The sequence below is a fragment of the Lipomyces arxii genome (genome assembly GCF_038497795.1).
Source record: "Lipomyces arxii strain Phaff 12-163 unplaced genomic scaffold V1512scaffold_8, whole genome shotgun sequence".
Lineage (NCBI taxonomy): Eukaryota > Fungi > Ascomycota > Lipomycetes > Lipomycetales > Lipomycetaceae > Lipomyces > Lipomyces arxii.
Genome location: NW_027117707.1, coordinates 82072 through 101803, shown reverse-complemented (window position 1 = coordinate 101803; position 19732 = coordinate 82072). Strand labels below are relative to the sequence as shown.

The 19732-nt window shown below is 43.9% G+C and overlaps 8 protein-coding genes across 8 annotated transcripts; 4 read left to right on the top strand and 4 right to left on the bottom strand.

The window, feature by feature from the left end:
- Window positions 1-43: 43 nt before the first annotated feature.
- On the bottom strand, window positions 44-3396 carry V1512DRAFT_262989 (fungal-specific transcription factor domain-containing protein). The gene has a single exon (XM_066916402.1). It carries the CDS (start codon window positions 3329-3331, stop codon window positions 314-316), a length of 3018 nt encoding a protein of 1005 aa, XP_066771309.1. The 5' UTR covers window positions 3332-3396; the 3' UTR covers window positions 44-313.
- A 779-nt stretch (window positions 3397-4175) lies between these two features.
- Window positions 4176-5963, bottom strand: V1512DRAFT_161308 (alpha-2-glucosyltransferase Alg10). The gene is made up of 4 exons (XM_066913065.1): window positions 5747-5963; window positions 5601-5689; window positions 4907-5550; window positions 4176-4850 (listed from the first exon to the last, which is right to left on the bottom strand). Exons 1-4 carry the CDS (start codon window positions 5831-5833, stop codon window positions 4228-4230), a joined length of 1443 nt encoding a protein of 480 aa, XP_066771308.1. The 5' UTR covers window positions 5834-5963; the 3' UTR covers window positions 4176-4227.
- V1512DRAFT_262984 (uncharacterized protein) lies at window positions 5827-7443 on the top strand. The gene has a single exon (XM_066916401.1). The coding sequence runs from the start codon at window positions 6050-6052 to the stop codon at window positions 7379-7381; it is 1332 nt and encodes a 443-aa protein (XP_066771307.1). The 5' UTR covers window positions 5827-6049; the 3' UTR covers window positions 7382-7443.
- V1512DRAFT_262983 (LETM1-like protein-domain-containing protein) lies at window positions 7444-9734 on the top strand. The gene is made up of 2 exons (XM_066916400.1): window positions 7444-7820; window positions 8010-9734. Exons 1-2 carry the CDS (start codon window positions 7757-7759, stop codon window positions 9485-9487), a joined length of 1542 nt encoding a protein of 513 aa, XP_066771306.1. The 5' UTR covers window positions 7444-7756; the 3' UTR covers window positions 9488-9734.
- Window positions 9735-10484: 750 nt separating this feature from the next.
- On the top strand, window positions 10485-11446 carry V1512DRAFT_262980 (acyl-CoA N-acyltransferase). Its single transcript, XM_066916399.1, has one exon. It carries the CDS (start codon window positions 10501-10503, stop codon window positions 11167-11169), a length of 669 nt encoding a protein of 222 aa, XP_066771305.1. The 5' UTR covers window positions 10485-10500; the 3' UTR covers window positions 11170-11446.
- V1512DRAFT_262978 (proliferating cell nuclear antigen, N-terminal domain-containing protein) lies at window positions 11248-12583 on the bottom strand. The gene is made up of 3 exons (XM_066916398.1): window positions 12469-12583; window positions 12164-12387; window positions 11248-12113 (listed from the first exon to the last, which is right to left on the bottom strand). Exons 2-3 carry the CDS (start codon window positions 12203-12205, stop codon window positions 11385-11387), a joined length of 771 nt encoding a protein of 256 aa, XP_066771304.1. The 5' UTR covers window positions 12206-12387; window positions 12469-12583; the 3' UTR covers window positions 11248-11384.
- Window positions 12584-12846: 263 nt separating this feature from the next.
- V1512DRAFT_247790 (uncharacterized protein) lies at window positions 12847-16827 on the bottom strand (the record flags this gene model as incomplete). Its single annotated transcript, XM_066914503.1, has 3 exons — window positions 12847-16012; window positions 16061-16355; window positions 16401-16827. 3 exons carry the CDS (start codon window positions 16825-16827, stop codon window positions 12847-12849), a joined length of 3888 nt encoding a protein of 1295 aa, XP_066771303.1.
- Window positions 16828-17647: 820 nt separating this feature from the next.
- On the top strand, window positions 17648-19706 carry V1512DRAFT_238796 (tyrosyl-DNA phosphodiesterase-domain-containing protein). The gene is made up of 5 exons (XM_066914188.1): window positions 17648-18192; window positions 18241-18910; window positions 18960-19296; window positions 19342-19485; window positions 19534-19706. The coding sequence occupies exons 1-5, from the start codon at window positions 17806-17808 to the stop codon at window positions 19613-19615; spliced, it is 1620 nt and encodes a 539-aa protein (XP_066771302.1). The 5' UTR covers window positions 17648-17805; the 3' UTR covers window positions 19616-19706.
- Window positions 19707-19732: the final 26 nt, after the last annotated feature.

The following is a 19732-nucleotide window of genomic DNA, read 5'->3' as shown; positions in this document are numbered from 1 at the left end:
ACCTAAACGTGTTGCGTAATTGCCATTCAGTGACAGTTGGATCGTACGGCTGCCACACGTGAATTCAAATCGAACACTACTAAAACCACTTAAAAATCTTGGCTCAATGCCGTAGAACAAAATCACTTTGAAAATAAATTCAGGTGCCTGAGCAATTACTAAAAGATGCAAAGATTAAATTTGATCCTGTAACCAACCGTGAACCGCCAAAGAGATATACATGCAATAGTTATACTACTCCCATTGAATTGCAGCCCATGTCACATTAACTTTCCATATATGTGGTCCATTTATCCCAAAAACAAAATACCCTTTATAAAACAAAATCCCGATGAAAGTCTGAAATTCCTTCAAACAAATTAACCGACAGATGCGCAAAAAAATCATCAAATAGTCCCATATTTTGTGGGTTCTGGGTGTTGTTCATTACGTTGTACGCATTAGAACTCGGGTCCTCATACAGTTCCTGCTGCATACGTCCACCAAATGGCCCCACAAATGCTTGCTGCTGCGGTATGACGTCTGAATTGGGATAATATGCCGCATGCTGCTGTGCTTGCGCTTGAAGCGGTAAACGCTCTTGACTTATCGGCTGTGTTTGAGTTGGATTCATCGGCGACAAAAGCATACCCATGTTATGTGGCGGCAATACTGTTCGCAGACCGCTATCGTACCCACCGACCGCAGACTGTGGCCCACTTGAAGCCTGAGAGATTGGTATCGCGTCCGACTGGCTGTTTTCTACAACCATTATACCCGGTCGCTGTTGGTCTCGAGCCTGCTCAGAGACTACATGCATATCCGGCATTACATTCATAGCTTCAGGGCGAGCAAGTGGATGCGGCGCATACTGCTGACGCTGCTTAGCCCCTTCTGTCTCCATTTGGTCACACATTGGAAACTCAATAACATCGCCAAGGCCAAATGATTTTGTCATTTTCAACAGGACTTTGAAAATTTCCTGCGGTTGCTCCCATGTCGCGCCCAGTTCGCGAACAGTGTTTATACCCTCATGTGCATACTGCACGACTCGGGACGAGTAGCGGTCTTTGTTCAAAAACTCTAAAATCAAACTCCGCCGCTGCTCTTGCTGAAGTGGCGGAGCAGATGGCTTTGACGACTCAGTGCCTACACCCCGTGCAGCAACATTTGGCTGACCAGTTTTGCGTTTCTGACTGTTGTTCACCTTAATATAAGTTGCTATTTTGGCAATGCAGACGTCAAGCAAAACAAATACGTTGAGAATAATGACATGACTCATCCACGACGGCCAATAATTTGAAAACTTCACCTTCTTGAACCTTTTTAACGCATCTAACGCACCTTGGATAGAGTCAAGAAAGCGCGTGTAGTAGTCGAGCATAAACCGATCGAGTCGAATCGAAGTCTGACGATGAGGCAAGAACTGACAGTACAATGAGACCCGGACGAAATAAAACATCATATACCTGTAAAGATCAGGCTCCATCTCTTCTTGTCCAGAATCATTGATTTCTCGGGTCCATGACGCTAGAAGCTCCTGCAGTTTGCCTTCCAGTGTTTCAGCAATATGTGACGCGGCCGCGGCAGGCTGTTGACGAGTCAAACGCAGACCCTTGGCTTGGTACAAAGCTCGATTAATTTCCAGTAGAATCTCAGACAGGTTTGCGATTGATATAAAAGACCGCAGACATGATTCCATTGACACGTTGATACGAGAACCATTAACATTAACCGTACAGACAAGCGTCGCCAGCGATAAGTCGTCACTCTCGTGCATCGTCAGCTGACTGAGCTCGGCCGCGGTTGGGACGGGCGTATCAAAGTACTCGGCAAGAATTTTCGGGGTACCGACAAATCGCGTGACTGACCATGCATCTCGGATACACAAAGACCACCACAAGGCCTTCCGCAGTGCGCGCTCCCAACCCGGAATATCCCACTCGGAACAATCGACATGTAAACGAAGCTCAATTGCGGCAGATACAGCAGCCGAATGGGGCATCAAAACACCTCGATCATAGGCAGCGTCGGCTATCAGGGATAATGCTTGGACAGCATCAAACGTAGGCATCGTGAGCTTTGCTCCGTAATGGGCATACAAATGATGCAAGAACGTTGTCTGCAGTTGCCGACGATCTTCCAGAGTACCCATTGAACAGTAAGGTAAAGCGGCAACAAAGATAGCAAGTAACAACACTGTAGACTCTGCATTTGCATTGTAGGCTGCCATGAAATGTCGCCGATGAATAATTGGCTGAACAGGATTAATCAAATTAAAGTAAATATCCAACAACATTTCTCCGTATTTGCTCTTCCATAAAGCTACCAGTTGAACTGCTTCGTCGGAAATGGGCATTACAGTTCTCGCAAACATGTCCGGATCATTCTGAAAAGTCAACGCATAAACTGGAAATGCAGGCGAATCCACCAAGGAATGAAATAATGGTCTGTTTGACGTCAAAGGAACGAATCCTGCAGAGTTGTGCTGTGAATCAATATCGACCATCCGGCGGAATAATTCTGGATAAGCAAACGACAATGAAAGATAAACCGAGTAGTGATCACCTGAAGAAATAGTGCTTTGCATCATATGTTCAGCAACCCGTGCTGTTCGTGCAGCACCAGCTGCTGCCAACAGACCATTTGCAGATGATGGTTGAAGTGGTAGAGCCTGTCGGGTGGTATTGCTGACGCTATTTGCAGCCAACACTGATTCAGCTGGCGAAGGATGCGCCAGGTTTTGACCCAATGCCGCGCTCGTGCTCGCTACTGCGCATACGTTTGCGAAGTCTGCTAACTTTTGAGCACCATGAGATTCAGCCGTATTTAATCCGTAAGGGGAATCCACCGAGTGCCCGTCGTCATCGGAGTTATGATCAAGCCGGACAGAAGCCGTCAATTCGTTTTCTTTTGCCTTTCTAGACACCCTTTTTTTCCTAGGAGCAATTCGGCACAAAAAGCCTTTTTTTCGACAACGTATACAAGAACCAGATCCGTCTGTGGCGCATTTAATTTTGTGACGCTGACATTGAGTGCAAGCTCGCTGTGAATGTGTGATTTGCCCTGACAGGGTTGGTACCTTTGAACTCCGGTCTGTCGTCTCATCAATGATTTGTGCAGGAGACGATGTTGATGAAGGACTCGAATTATGAGTGAGTGCGGTACCCGAGACCGGAGTAGTGCTTGAGTCGTTCATTGCTGAATTTTTGTCTGCCGTTTGCGTGGGACAAATGGAAGTGTCAGCAGCAACAGTAGGAGCAGCAGATTCGACATTTTCTATAGTACCGACAGGACCATTTGTACGCATATCCGTTTCCTTCATATTGTGGTCTGTGGTGGCGGTTGCCATTATATGTAAATTCAGACCTCCAAAGTTGAATAATATCTGGACAAAGAGCTCCAAGTTCGGGATTATCGATCGCTGCTGTGTAAACTGATGCGGCGCCTTAAAAGTACGAAATCCCGATCCCAAAGCTACACAACACCCTCAGAAATGTAAGGATTTTTTCAAGTTTCGACGTTCTCATCGCTTCAACGTTAGTGGACTCTCGACTACATCAATTATGGGTGCGAAGCCTTTTGAGACTGCCCATAGAAATGACCTTGTTAGGTTAATAAATTTGTCTTTTTTACGGAATGATCTAGATCTGGCGCGTCGTTGTGTCACACTACTTCTACACACCAGATCTCCGAACAAAGTTCCACCGGCGTTTACTGCACTTTTGCCGTTCTGGCCTAAATTACTAGCACTTACTCCGAATCCTCGTGCGCGGGCTACACTATTAGATTGGATGCTGGTGTCTTTGTCTTCGTTCGTACGCCTTACGCCGCGACAAGTGTCAAAATCAAATCGCAGAGCAATAGCAAAAGATCAAGCCGACAGCTTATACCTTGCCCTTTCGGGCTTAAAAATAGAAGCTGATGATGTCAGTGATTTGGTCGACAGATTAGAGGAAGTTCTGTTAGAATGGCCGTTTAGTGACGACCCACGTCTGAAAGGTTATTATGGTATGGGCCTTTTGAGTATGAACCGAATGTCTGATGCCAGAAGTGAGTTCGACAGATGCCAGACGCTTGGATGGACAGTTCCTGATATCGTGACAAGAACGGAGTCTTCTCATGACGAAATGGATTATGACTGAAATTTGAATTTACTAACGACGAGACAACAATGACCTGCACAATAGCCACCTTCAAATGTAACATTATAACGCAATTCGCAATGTATTCTACAAAACTTTTGTTCTACCACATGAATCGTTGAGCTATTCCAGGCTCGGACGGCCATTCAAACGAATATCCAAGAAACAGCCCGATAGTAATTGCATTGATGATCATGTACCAGAATATTTCAACATACTCTCCTACCTTATTTTCCCTTCTTGTGTCTAATCCTTCTGCGTTCAAAATAGCGACACGCATTCTCCAAATCATATACGGCACAATGTAGTATCGGCATTCTATCAGTGGGCTTGGAATGAGTACAGCTGCACAGGCACAAAAAAAAACCACTGAAGTCAAAATTCTACCTTTACGGACGGCACGCGCAAAGATGATATAGAGAGCAACTCCATACCCCGGTGCAAACAGGTATCGACTCCATGGCGTCGCATTCAGACATTTGCGCCACAAGTAGAATGTATAGTGTCGGTTATCTGCCAGAATAAAAGGATGAGCTACCGTTGTTGTATAAATTGCGACTATTATGATAGATGTTGCAATAGCGAACGTAAAAGGCCGATAAACTAAAATGTTAAAAGTTTGTGAGATGACAGGAAATATAGTTGGTATTGACAGCACACAGGCGAATGTTGAGAAGTAGAAAAGCTGGGGAAGGTGTATGCCTGCAACATGATTGTCTTTATCCCCTAAAGAAGTTAGTGTCAGTGTCTAACTGAGAAATTGGTTAGAACGCAATTCTTACCTAGTGTAATGCCTCCGTTAGCAATCGCAAATAGTAAAAAAACCCCAATTGTGAAAGAATATGAGCATAAGATCTTTAAAGCTTTTGATCTCTTGTTGCCTCTCAATGCGCGCCACACACGCACAATCGCACCCACACCAGCGCGGATTAAATCGGACGGCGCGGACACATCCTCCAGTTTTGCGCTTGCGGCCATAAACCAAGCATCGTCTGCTCGATCCTTGCCCTTTTCGTCGGGGTACACCAGAACAGTTAGTATTTCAACTGCAAACGCGTATGAAACCCATATAACGTTTGTCTGCCTTAGTGCTATTGCCATTGTCCCAACTAACATTTTTACCACTACACTGATCCACGATGCGCGCGTTGATCTCAATGCAAGCGCAACACTTAACAGCGCAAAAATCGTAGACCACATATCCGTGTAGTATAAAAAAGTAAAAAAATAAAGCGGAGGAAGCAATTGAAGCATCACAGTAGTCCTGGCAGACAAGCTATGATGGCTCAATGGAAATAGTGACAAAACCCATGGAAGAAACACTAACTGTCCAATCAAATTGAAGCTTCGCAATACGCGCACATTGCATTCAAAGTTGGTGCTTATCAGAGACAATATCTTCGCGTATGCAACAGCAAGAATGTACCTTACAGATCAGATTAAGACCAACAACAAGTGCATTCCTCGTCAGCTTACAGTCCTGGCGGAGTAGTGATTTTCGGATCCCAATATGACCAATTGCCATTGTAATATCGAATAGTTTGTGGTATATGGAATATCTCGTCCTAAACACGCAATTAACACACGAAACTAATTCAAGAAATACCTAAAGTTCAACTGACAAGATATGGTTTTACCACCACTTGATTCACAGCAGCAAATATGGCACCTGTGACCACAATTGTGAACACCTGAACAAGTCGTAACATTATAGCATTAGTACCATAAGCTTATATTAGTATTTCTGACAGTAAGGCCAATTGACTGTCTGCATTGTAACTGACTTTGGATGATTTTTGAACGCGCAGTAAAATATAAGTCGGGGAGCGGCGCAACAGAGTTTAGAGATGGATGACCACTTTATCATATCCGACACTTACGTCCGTACGCTCATTCAAGTTTAATTTATATCCAAAGGCTCTGTTATGTCGTTGCAAAGTTCAGTGAATCAAATTACGCTGTCCTCGGCTTCGCAGCCTGATAAGATCGCAACCTTGCAGTCGTTGCTCATTACTCTGACAGCACTTCCGGACTTACAAACTTATGTCGAAACCGTTTTAGCGAATGCAGCTTCGCTTGGTCTTGTTGTATCTCGTCCAGTGATTGCATCTTATATATCTCACATAGTTAAATTACAATCTGGTCCGTCTGATAAAGAAGATCTGCTCAATCATGCTCTAGCTGTACTTCAACCTGTGCTCACCTCGTATGAGGAGCAAGATTCAGTAGTTCGAGAACACTTGGCGACGCTTTACGAAGTGCAGGGTAAATCAATTAAGGCCGCTACAGTATTGCGTGGCATTAAGTTGGAAAGTGGTCAAAGGGTGATCTCTAATGATTACCGGGTTGAGATTTCTGTCCGGATTTTGCGAAATCTGCTTGATGAAGAAGCGGACCCTGATGTAATGGACGATGACGATATGCCAGAGACAGAGCGGATTTTGCTTGCGGAGGATTTGATTAATAAAACAGCAGGGCTTGTTTTGAAGTCCAACAGTGAGTTAGCAAAGCTGCAGTTCAAACTTGCCCAAGCACATGTCTTTGATTCGCGGAAGCGATTTTTGGATGCTTGCGCTAAATACTATGAGCTGTCACATCAAGTGATAGATGTAGAAGGTGGAATTGATGCGGATGATAGACTGAGCTGTTTGTCGTCTGCAGTTTCGTGCGCTTTACTTGCTCCGGCTGGACCTGCGCGTGGCCGCATGCTTGCCTCGTTGGCAAAAGACGAGCGCCTGAAAGATGTTAACAGTGGACTGCTTGTTGAGAGTGCTATTCTAGACAAACTTTTTTTCGACAGTTTGCTTCCAGCTGATGATGTACGCGCTTACGTTCGCAATTCTCGTCGGAAAATTTCAAAGGTTCACTTAATTAGCCAAGGGGCTCAATTGGAAGATGGTGATTACGAGAAAAACTCAGGACTGGACAGAGCAGTCACAGAGCACAACTTACTTGCGGCATCCAAGCTTTATACAAATATATCATTTCCCGAACTGGCAGAGCTGCTTAACTTGGGATCTGGAGACGAGGCCGAAGGATATGCGGCTAAAATGATCCAGGAAAGGCGGTTGCGTGCTGTCATTGACCGAATCGACACCACAATTTATTTCCAAGGAGGAGGTCGTGGTGGACTGGATGAAGTGGAGAGAATTAAGTTGAAGGCATGGGATAGTGAGATCTTGGGTGTTTGCTTGCAGGTTGAGGATGTTGTTGGCTTAATTCAGAAGCAGTATCCGAATCTTGTGCTAGAGGTTTAGGCGTTCTGATATTTGAATTGTATGATACATGCATTTATTAATTATATATAACATTACCGCATTCGGCTATTGGACACTAAACTGCGCCGTCAAAAGTGCGGCTCATACCGACGCCTACCAGGCTGACATTCCTGCTCTATATAGCATATTGGTGTTAAATTATGCATTACTTAATGCATATAAATATAGTGGCATATTGAATTACAGCATAAATAAACAGCATCAATATATTTACACAAATAGATTTCGTGTCAGCGAAAGTGTTTTTTAACAGCTCAAAATCTCCACAAACATCTTAAATAATCCGTCTGATTTTAACCTTCATTCTTTAGCTTCTAGCAAAGATAAAACAGAACTGCTTCCGGTATTTTCGCCATGGCTTCTTCTTCATTTGCAGTCTCTCGTTTGACCAGACCGGCCGCTTCGCCTAGAATTTATCGTAAGTAGAAACATTTTTATCTGTGACTGCCGGCTTCAAGACTGTTATGTGTGGTTTTCTGTTTAATGAATGATGCAAATGGTTTGTTTTCAAAGTAATCAGAGAATGACTTTAGAGAAGTCGTCATATTTTGCAAACAAGAGAACAAGACGGCAGTTACATCTCAGATCAATGTTAATGTTCATTAAGAATTTTCTCGGGCCCTGGCCGCGTCCAGTATTTTTACTCAGAGCATGCCCTTGACCGTGGAAAATGTTTTTGCTTTGAATATACTGCTTCGAAAAGCATACAGCACTGAGACAACCCCCATTTCCTCTGGTCCGAGTATCCCTCCGATTCCTGTCATGAAGAATGGTCAGCCACCAAAGCCCATTGTTGCGGAGCCTAAAGAGAAGACCAGTGATTCCGAGGCGATAAAAATGGAAGATAAGGAAGGCTTGCAGGAAATTGAAGATGCAAAGAAGAAAGCCGAGGCGAGCGCCGATAAAGCTGAATTCGAAATCTTGGGAACAACTGTTAAAGAGGCGTCTCATGTCACAGATGTTGCAGCGAATGGAAAGAAGGCTGTCACTAAGACTAAGAGTGATTCTACACTTTGGCAGAAAATAAAAGCTGGTGTGCATCACTTCTGGGATGGCACTAAGCTTCTTGGAGTAGAAGTTCGAATCTCAACCAAGCTAGCCATGAAGATGGCTGCTGGCTATGAACTGACTCGTCGTGAAAGCAGACAGCTGAAACGGACAACCCAAGATCTTGCCCGCTTGGTTCCGTTTTCGGTCTTTGTCATCGTTCCTTTTGCTGAGCTCCTTCTGCCTGTGGCCTTGAAACTATTCCCCAACATGCTTCCCTCCACCTATGAAGGTCAATCGGAGAAGGACAAGCGAGTTAAGAGTCTTAGAAATACACGGAAAGAAGTGTCTGAGTTTTTGCGGAGCACCGTTAAGGAGAGCGGGCTAGGATTACCTCGCGCATCTAACGCTGCCCAACGGGAGCTCTTTGCCGAGTTCTTCCGAAAAGTTCGATCGACTGGCGAATCACCTTCACGTGAAGAGCTTTTAAGTGTTTGCCGACTGTTTAAGGATGACATTGTTCTTGACAACCTTTCAAGACCACAGCTTGTGGCTATGGCTAGATACATGAACCTCCCTACTTTTGGCACCGACCTTGTGTTGCGATACCAAATTCGACATCGCATGCGTCAGACCAAACGAGATGACCGTGCCATTGATTATGAAGGTATTGACTCGCTGTCAATTACTGAACTGCAGTCTGCGTGCCAGTCACGTGGAATTAAGTCCCACGGTGTTTCGCCTGCTAGACTTCGTGACGATCTTCAAAACTGGCTCGATCTCCGTCTTCGACAGGACGTGCCAAGCACTCTTCTTGTGCTTTCAGCGGCATATACTTATGGTGCTGGCGAGTCTGTCGACTCACATTACGACGCTCTGTTGTCTGTCTTGAGCTCTATTCCTGATGAGTTGTACCACGAGGCAGAGTTGGAAGTTCACCATGCAGAGGGAACTGCGACTAACAAGCAGCGACTTGAAGTTGTCAAGGAGCAAGAAGAGCTTATTAAGGACGAGAACGAACAGGTGTCGTTGTCAGGGAAGACTGTTAAGGACGATCTCAACGTTGATGACGAGCCTCAACCTAAACAGAAGGAATAACTGGATTTCAATTAGAAGTGAGCTACAAAGTAGTTGCCTCACTGAAAAAGGGTAAACAAACGGCCAAATACTGTATTATAGAAGAAAACTAGGTAGATATTTCGAAGAGAGGATCCTGGTTACAAAGCCCTTTCGTTCTTTATTTGTAAGTTGCGCAATACTTGGATAGCGTTATGCAAACAAGGTGTTGAAGCAGATAACTTTTCCTGTACATGATTCAAATTTTATATACTGACTAATTTTAAAATTTTCATAGTCCCGTAGTGCAATCCGAAACAAAAACTCCACATGAGATGCGAATCACACACATAATTATTTCATCACGAGTTACTCAACATTTAAACCAGCCTGCACCATTCGATCCAGCATCATCTTCACATCTCTCTCGACCTCAGCAACAGTGATTTCCAGTTCATCTTGTGGTTGCGCACCTCCAGAACGAGCAATACCGTTTACAACCGCAGGCGCAGCTGACCTTGGCAATGAACCATTACCCACGCGTCTCAAAGGGCTTTGCAACTGAGCTTGCCGATCCGCAATGATTGACTGTATCTTAAAAAGCTCCGTTGCTTGAGTAACCAGACTGTCTTCGCCTGGATTGACAGAATCAGTTCGTTCGTTTGGTAGAGAAACGACTGCTCGCGCAGCTGATGCATTTGGTGCCGCAACAAGTGAAGACAAATCGGAAATAAATTCAGCAATCGTTATTTTTGGTTCGGACACTGCTGGCTCATTGTGTAAAGACAGACTACTAGACTGGAGTGAGCTGGCAGCTGAGGTTGATCTCGGAATATCAGGCGGACTTGTCGGTTGCAAAGAGTTTTGACCCGATGATCGGAGTATTCGTGAAGACAACATACTTTATGTGATCCGATACCTGGATACGCCAATCCAACTTGAATTACAAGATCGCTAAAGTGTCCGCATACTATGCGGCGTAGAAAGCATTGCTCAACTTTTAGAGAAGAGCTTAAATCATCGAACTACTCCCACTCTAGTTTTTAACGTTTAAAATGACGATAATATATCGAAAATATGAACCGCCAATATCATCATTAACGGAAGCATTCGTAGACCCAAGGCAGATAGACAACAAGCCTTTGGAACGTCCGCGAGAGACTGTGGAACGAGACCTGACTGCAATCAGAAAACTAATCTCGTTAGATCTCTCAGAACCGTATGGCATTTACGTTTATAGATACTTTATATACCAATGGCCACATCTTTGCTTTATAGCTATTGACAATGAACCATCAGAGCAAGTTGAGTCCAAACCAACTGAAAAGTCTGATGAGGAAAACCTGGTTGGTGTTGTCGTGTGCAAGCTTGCGCCCCACAGAACAGTCAAGATGAGGGGATATATCGCCATGCTAGCAGTCGCAAAGACTCATCGTGGACGTGGCATTGCGTCTCAACTTGTGCGAATGGCAATTGACTGCATGATCGACGACGGCGCACACGAGATTGTACTCGAGGCAGAGGTCGAAAATGAGTCAGCACTGCAATTGTACGAAAATATGGGCTTCATGAGGAGCAAGCGAATGTACAGATACTACATGAATGGTAGCGACGCTTTTCGACTTGTGCTACCTGTGAAGGAGGAAAGCACATTGAGATATTGCGTGCTGTCCAACGAACTGGATATAGGACAACTCCACAACGGAAACGATATGTATATATGATTCGGCATCATACCGGAGTTAGTGGGGATCATTATTTTACCATCTGCAAATACATGATTTTAAGATTTAAGTTTTCAATGGAAGATAAACGTACTCATAATTATACAAATAAAACAAACACAAACATATTTAACACCAGCAAAATATCATGACTTTCAAAAACAAACATCGAGTATAAGCTCTACACAAACTACACAAACTTATATACGGTGAGCTTACTCGTCCAGCTTGGGTGCCAAGTAAAATCTGAGATGTCCAGAAGATAATGGGTACTCAACGAGAATGGGGTTTTCGTCAGCAAGTTTGAGAGTGACCTGTGGTGACAATCCCGTAGCCTTGCAAAAGTTCATCAGGTACTTGGTCGACAATGTCAAGCTGACCGGCTCGGAAAGATCAATCTTAGTAGCTATTTCGGGTTTGTCAGCAGACGAGTTTGGCTTCAAGGTCACAGATCCGTTGCCAATGTCACCTTCACAGGAGAACTTGACACCGCCCTTGGTACAGTCAATGGTGATACTCTCAGAAATAGACTGCATGTCTCTGCAGATACGCTGGAACTCGGCAGAAGGAAGAGTGACGGTAGCAGCATATTCAGTCTCAGGGATACCAAGATGCTCCTGGTCAATATCCATCAACTTAAGTGCATACTCAGACATCCGGTCCTGCTGAGTGTTTTCAAATCTAATAACCAACGAGTCAGCAGCATCTTCAGCCTCAAGAGTGAGAATGTCTTCGTTGTTGCCGCAACGCAAGATTTTGGTCAAAGATCCAAGGTTGATACCGAGAGCAATATTGCGATCACATCGGAACTCAGAGAAACCGTCAGCGTTCAGCATCAACGACACCAACGAAACGTGAGAAGTATCCATAGCCTGAAGTGCAAGTCCGTTTTCAGAGCAATCAAAGTTGCAGTCTTGGACTAATTCTCGGACAGCATCGACGATCTGTTTTTTTTTTTAGTGCTCGCGTAGGTAATGTATTACAGCACACATACCTTCTTAAACAAAGCAGCCTGCTCTAATTTGGCTTCCAACATTGTATATATGTATAAAAATGTGAATCTAATGAAGTTAGTCGCGTCTCCACTCAAGTCGTCAAGCAAGATCTCGCAAAAAATAAAGCCCTCAGATACTATCTAGCAAAAAATGAATTTGCGGTAAGATCATATTTTTATCTCTAACCAAAAAAGAATCTCGTCATTAGGCATATATCACTGTGCTGTATTGCAGGTGAATAGATATATCGGATGATTGCTAAAGACGCGTTGCTTTTGTAGAGAATGAAATAGAAAGTACTTACAGTAAACGATAATCAATTAGTAATAAGTATTTGACAAGAAATATTAGTCAAATAATCAAAGTCCTTGTTGTAAGATTTTTAGATATGTAAAGTGGTTGTTGAAGCTGAAATGAAGATAGAAGGATAGAGAGAAAGGAAGGAAGAAAGGCGGAGCGGGCACATTTTTAGATCCGGTTCATCAGACTCGGTCTCACGCGACGCGCCATCGACGCGCTCTGTGTATTACGTTGTACGCGAATATGGCATAAATATCAATTTACTTAAGCCAATGTAAACAAAAAGCTTAAATTTCGAACACTGTCCTTTAAATTTCCCTGCATATAGATTTTATATAGAATAAACAATAGCAATGTTATACAATGCTCATATCAAAACAAATTAAATAAAATTAGATTTTGATAGGCGCGGCGATTTTTCCGGAGTAACCTGATTCTGGCTGTTTAGCAACACAAAGTCTGGGCGCGAGTGCAGCTCGTCTGGAGCGCTGACTCGGTGATCAAAAGGTACATGTTTCATCGTAGAATCTCCGCTGAGATGCTTTGAAGATTCTGCTTCATTGACCGCCTGTCTTGCTGGCAGAAAAAACTGCGTATCGTCTACAGTAATATCGCTGCTACGATTCATAAATCGCGCTTGTACATCTGACCGCACAGAGTGTCTTTCAAAGCTTGTTCTCGGTACTGGCCGCGTGTTGGAGACTTCGTGTCCCACTGGTGTCGGCTTGAAATCGATGAGCAAGTTTGTTGAAGACTCTCGCTCTCCAAACACAGACGGATGGCGACCGGCGAAAGATAAATCTGTATGCAATTCATTTGACCCAAAACTCTTCTGGCCTTGGTAAACCATCTGAATAGACCGATTTTTGTGAGATGCCTCTGGCTTCACTTCAATACCTTCATGCGATATACTGTTCTCAGCCGCATTGAATGAATTTATTGGAGGCATTGACGGCTTAAGCGGCTCCATCTGCTCAACGGATACCGAACGAAGCGAACGACGCGTAATTGACATCGGAGCATCTTTCTCAGGAGATGCTGCATGTGAGTTTACCTGTGATGTGCGACTATCGGTACCCTCTTTCGCGCTGGCATCCATGCTTGATCCAGCAGCTGATATAACTCCGCCTATAACTGCCTGACTATTACCAAGAGGCATTTTCACTACCTGCGATCTTCTGCCCATTGCCGGTATAGGTTTTCGCTTCAAAAACGGGAAGCGAGCCTCTCCACTGTTGTCTTTCTGCGGGAATCGTTTACTTTCTTGTCGCTCATTTTCTTGATTCAGTCGACTTTCACTTATTGTGACAGGAGATATCAACTGAATTTCGATATTTGCAGGCTCTGAATCTGTAGAAAGCGCACCGTATTCCGCCTCGAAATCATTACCCCTGCGTTCTTGCATTACCTCTGCTGATGTTTCAGCATAAGATTGAGCGCCAACAAAATTCTCGACCGATCCAGCTTTTACTTCATTGGCATTGAAAACCTCTTGCTCATGGTCAGAGCTCGTGGTTGCTGTAATTGAGCCAGACGGCTCAGCGTCCATGCCTTTAGACATCTCCGCAAAAACTTCCGCTGGCTGCATGGGCTGCTCTGATTGCACGGGCGTGTCAAAGCGTATGTCATCACCCTTGGTAACTTCCAACATACGCAAAGTGCTTTCTTCGGTATTCACAGCTAATGCTTTATTTCGCTTTCTACTAGAGTGGCCGAAGAAATTCGCCAGCGCTTTCCGAAAACCTAAAGATTTGAATTTCTCACTTTTAACTTCTGTCTTGGTCAATGCTGGCTTTGTTTGAACGCTATCCAGAGCGACTGATGTAGCGGCCAATTCATCTTTCAACTTGAAAACTTTTTGCAGTTTTCTTTGAGAGCCATTTTCTGCAACGATATGGGCCACGGGAGAAATTTTGACTGGCACAACCTGCTTTTGAACAGAATTTGGAGTAATTGTGGTGTCTTGGGCATAATCATCATTCAGTTCCAAACCTGATGGTGCAGGAGTGGGAAGTAACTGGTCTACATTGCCTGGGGTATTCTCAGTTACGGTGGACACTAAACTGTCGTCAGCGGCCCATTGAAGCGCTTTGGCAATGGTCTCTTTGTCCTCCAACACGACCGAGACTGCTTTTAGCCGTCTTGAAACTCTAAGCTGCTGGAATTCTTGTTGAAGAGACTGATTCAGGGGTGCATTGGGCATCCACGAAATATTGTCATATGAGGCTGCCTCGGAATAAGCTTCTGATAAGTTTGGCTTACTGCTATCGCTCTCACTTGATTTGATAGTTGACGAATTGACGACGTCGTACAGGCGCCTGACCCGATCGTCGCCCGGATCGGAATGGTCGACCATGCTAACTGTCATGCTCCCGTTATTCGTCATGTTAGATTGAAACTCTCTGTATAGAGACAGCAAAGATGCGCGTTCTTTTAACTTCATCCCGGCAGCAGCCGCTACAACGCTTGATTCAGGGCGTGTGCGAAACTTGAAATTTCGAGAAGCTAGGCGGCGGATGTGTTGTACGCCATTGTAATGTCTGTAGAAAGAGCGGTCACGAGATCGCACCACCTGATGCACAGCCTTAATCATGCGCTCTTCAATAATCACGAAGCGATCGCTGTTAGTCATTCCATGAGACAATCCCATTGCCGAAGCATCAAACTCAATAAGAAGACAGGAGCAAAAAATTGATCGTCTGAACGGAGTTTCTTCAGGGCCATATGCACATAGCCATGTCCACCAAAACGAATAGTCAAGAGGAACTTTAGCGGACTGCAAAGCGCCAAGTTCAGCAGAGAGTGGTTCAAGGTAAGCACTCTGATTCGTGCGAAGGCCAAATTGCTTGTTCCGAGGTTGAGCTGTCAGAATTGCAATATCAGGAATGTACTTTTCTGGATCCATTATTTTCGGTATATTTGAGTCGGAATAAAATCCGTGGGTTGCAAACTCTGACCATGCGTTCGCTGTGACAGGCGACTCGGGTTCAATAGTCCTATTTGTGGACCAGACTGACGACCCGCTCACAGTCCTAGTACGTGGTCTATCATAGTCATTCACGTATTTAGGATCAGTTCTATAATATTGGTCAAACCCGACATTTTCAGTTATGCTCGCGTTCATGTGTGCCCCAGAGACGGTCCTGTTACAGTCAAATTGTCGTAGATTGTCACCGATATCGCACAGTAATCTGGAGGACTCAGGTGTCAAGTACGTGTCGTATGCCCGTTCAGTAGGGTCAGCATAAAGAAAAGCGTTTACTACTTCGTCATCTATAGAGACACTAGACACAGATCCATTTCGACGAGCAAGACCATAGAAATGTTGCAGCGTTGCTAAGACGTTGTTGGAAGGTTCGCTCACAAACGACGAAAGAAAAAGAGATTCTGTCACGTCACTGCTAGTCAACCTTGGAGGATAAGGGGTTGATGCCAATAAAGACGATAATGCAGCAGGCAGAGCTGATAAAGTGGTGACAGAAATTTGAATAGATGCAGCCTCAGATCGAAGGTATGCAAAGTATAAATGAGACGACGCCTCAGCAGCTCTAAAATTATGCTATTAATACAATACTAGCAGAGCAAAACATACGAACCTCATCCAAAGTTTGTAAGCCTCAGAAAACGTTGCTCGATGTGATAAATACTCAGACGGACCATAGTTAGACGGCTTAACGGTTTCATCTTCGCGCTTTTTCAATTCATCACTAAGTGAAAAAGCCCACCAACAGGCCAGCTTAGCCACTTTAATGCCACTCATTGAAGTCATTTTCCAGTGCGATGTAATTGATGATAGCACATCGAAGAAATTGAAGATAATACGTGACCGTGCAGTAGATTCGGAAACGAGAGGTATCAGTGTCTTAAATGCCACCTCAGACATCTTCAAATCTGACAGTAAATATGACAATACAAGAATAACAGCGAATTACACACCTTCTTCCCCAGCTTTGAAAAGGTCGTAGACGTCCCAAGACACAACACCTCCCGGAATTCTGGCCCACACCCATTTAAGCACACTGACCAAAACAAGAACATCTGAAAATTTGACTTCGCGAACGATATCTGCATCTTCCAATCCAAAATCTCCCGCGAACATCCGGTGTACAAGACTTTTTGTCTCAAGAAGGTTGTAATCAGGTCGCCATGGAAGTAACACAAACGGCTCCAGAACGCCTCTACGCTTTATTTCAGCAGTAGCGTGTACAATAAACCGATCCCCAATCTCAATCGATACCGATGAACGGTTCCATACTTCATCTACTGTGTATTTGGGCAACTCAACTTTGCTGATAACCGGCTGCCCTATTGGTCCCTGAGATGCGTCTTTCTGAGATGTATATCTTCTGAAAAAGAATTGCATTTCAATCAATCAGTATTCGACAAGCAACAGTTACAAAGCAATGACAGCGGACGCTAAGTAGTGACTGATTGGAAGCAACAGGAACAAAGAATTTTGAAGGCGAATTTGTGGTATATTAGGGACAGACAGAAAGGGCAGTAAACAAGGACATTCTAGTACCAGATGCGGTAACTTGTAAAGCCAAAGCAAACAGCCAACAGCATGAAAAAGGAGAGGCTTGTTCAGTGCGACCAGAGTTGCTCCCTCGGTGTACTACAGGGCGCAATATCATTTTATAGCCACGAATAGACAACGTCGGCCCCCCTTTTTTTTCCTCACCGTATTGAACAAGTAAAATTCTTCTACTAAATACATAACTCTTTACAGTCAAATATTTGCTGTTAATTCAAATGTAAAAGGCATTTTATTCAAAAACTCAGACTTATTTGGCGCGTCAACATGACAGATCAGGGGCACATAAGTTCAAAGGGGGCTAAAACAGGGGCCGTCTTTAAATTGGTGTGCAGTCTGCCTCAAGAGAGACTAAAACACACAACTGAAGCAATCCACTCGGTTTTGCAATTATTTCTTGACTATGCGTAGTCAGTATACCTTTCCCCCAGTGTCAAATCAGTTGTAGTGAAGCTATTCTTTCGAACTTTCTTGCGTCAACCTTGGTAGAGCAACAGTACCTCAAAATTGGGTCAAGACAGACAGTTCCAATTCAGCGCCTACTTACCCCTAGATCTATTTTGCTCCAAATTATATAAAAATAAACAGGCAGATTACTTAACATGTCTTTTGAGTACTACGGAGCCCAATCGAGTTTGTAATTTAAGGTTTCAAAATCCCCTGAAATTCACGATGTTACCCTCCTTCACTTCCAGCTGTCGAACGAAACAATGTTATAAATTCTGGTTTATTGTCATGAATTACCATGCGATACCTGAAGCCAAGCGGTCAACCATATTATAAGAGTACCTGTCATCTGTATTGAATATGGTGTTTGACGAGAATGAAGTAATTGATCTCTCGTCCTCACCGTCACCGCCACCGGCAGGTGATCTCGCGCAAATGGCAACTGATGCGGTCTCAAAACCATCCTACTTGGCCACCTTAGATCGCGCTGCTATGGAAGCTGAACGTCTTCAGAGAGTAAATCGAGCTCTAGGTGGTGGCAGGCCTAAGCGTGAACGCGAGTTGAGCAGTGACAATGAATTAACTGAAGATAATGACGAAAAGGCACCTGTTGGAGACTTTCCCAAACGTACGCGAGAAGACGGTACTCAGTATATACCATTCCCGAAAGGTATCGTTAAAAAGACAGCAGTGTCTGGATATCCGCGTATTGGCGATGATATCACTATTGAGGAAGTTTTGCAGCCTGTATGCTGAATGTTGTTACTTTTACTGTCAAAGTGCTCATCAAATTAGAGAAGTTTACGTTTTGCAGCTCTCTCAGCATTTCAATGGGATTTCGACTGGATTTTTGATAAGTTGTTCTTGGATAGAACGAAAATAGTTCTGGTTGTACCGGCCAAAACTTCCGAAAGCAGAGATCATGCTAGGTCTATGTTTGCCGATATTTCGAATATACGCGTTTGCTTACCAAAAATGCCTGGTGTTGTAAACTGCATGCACTCCAAATTACAGCTGCTAGTATACGACCACTACATGAGAGTTTGCATACCGTCAGCGAATATGACCAGTTATGATTGGGGAGAAGACGATGGTGTTTTGGAAAACATTATGTATATTCATGATTTTTTACTTTTGCCTGAAGATTCTGTGCCACAAACGCTTCCACCATTTGCGCAAGACTTGATCTATTTTTTGGAAGCTCAGGATATGTTCGAAGACGTTATCACTTTGCTGAAAACTAGAATTGCGTGGCAAAATACTGAAAATGTACGATTTGTGCATTCGATTGGGGGTGAAATACGAGAAGAGTCAAAAATGATTAGGACAGGCTATCCCGGGCTGTCTACTTCTGTCAAGGGGCTGGTCGGTACAGTATCGATAGGTGCACAGATAGACTATGTTGTATCCTCACTGGGAAGTCTGACTAATGCTATGGTTGAAAACATCTTTCGAGCAGCAACTGGTATGTGCAATGCATTGGCTACGCGAATATTTCATTGATAGTCACACAGGTAGACGTGTCCCTATAGGGACGATACTGGAGTCTACAGAATCAAGTTTTACATCTGTTGCTTCTAGGATGCGTGTATACTTTCCGTCTCATGATACAGTATCTGCCTCTAAAGGAGGAATTTCAGGAGCGGGAACCATATGTTTTTCATCTTCTTCTTGGAACAACCCGGCATTTCCAAAACAGATTTTGCGAGATGGCAAGTCAGTAAGACAAGGATGTTTAATGCATGATAAAGTGATGTTTGTACGGTTTGATAGTCCGGTAGCTGCACCTGATGGGACGTTGACAACTGGCATGGCTTACGTTGGAAGTGCTAACATGTCTCAATCAGCATGGTAATTTAAAGCCAATTTTGTTTGTTTGGTGCTGATACGTAATAGGGGAAAACTTGTCAATGACAGAAGCACCAAACGGACAAAACTCGTAATAAGGAATTGGGAGTGTGGAGTATTAATCCGGGTACCCAAGACACCATCAGATTCTGGAACGATGCGAAGCGTGGAGGATTCTTTTCAAGGGATTGTGTAAGTTTCAAAATTTAGATAACCAAAGTTAGTCTAACGTTATAACAGACCGGTACCTATGAAAACAAGCTCTACTGAGTATGGAAGCAAGCTTCCCTGGTTTTTTCGTTCACAGGGCTGGGGCAAATGAATGCATTGTGTAATGGAGTTTCTTGGCATAGTTTGTAAGAATTTGAGCTAACTATGATTTTTTGTTTAATACCGAATATGATATTGCTCCATATTTCAAATCGTACATGTGAAACCA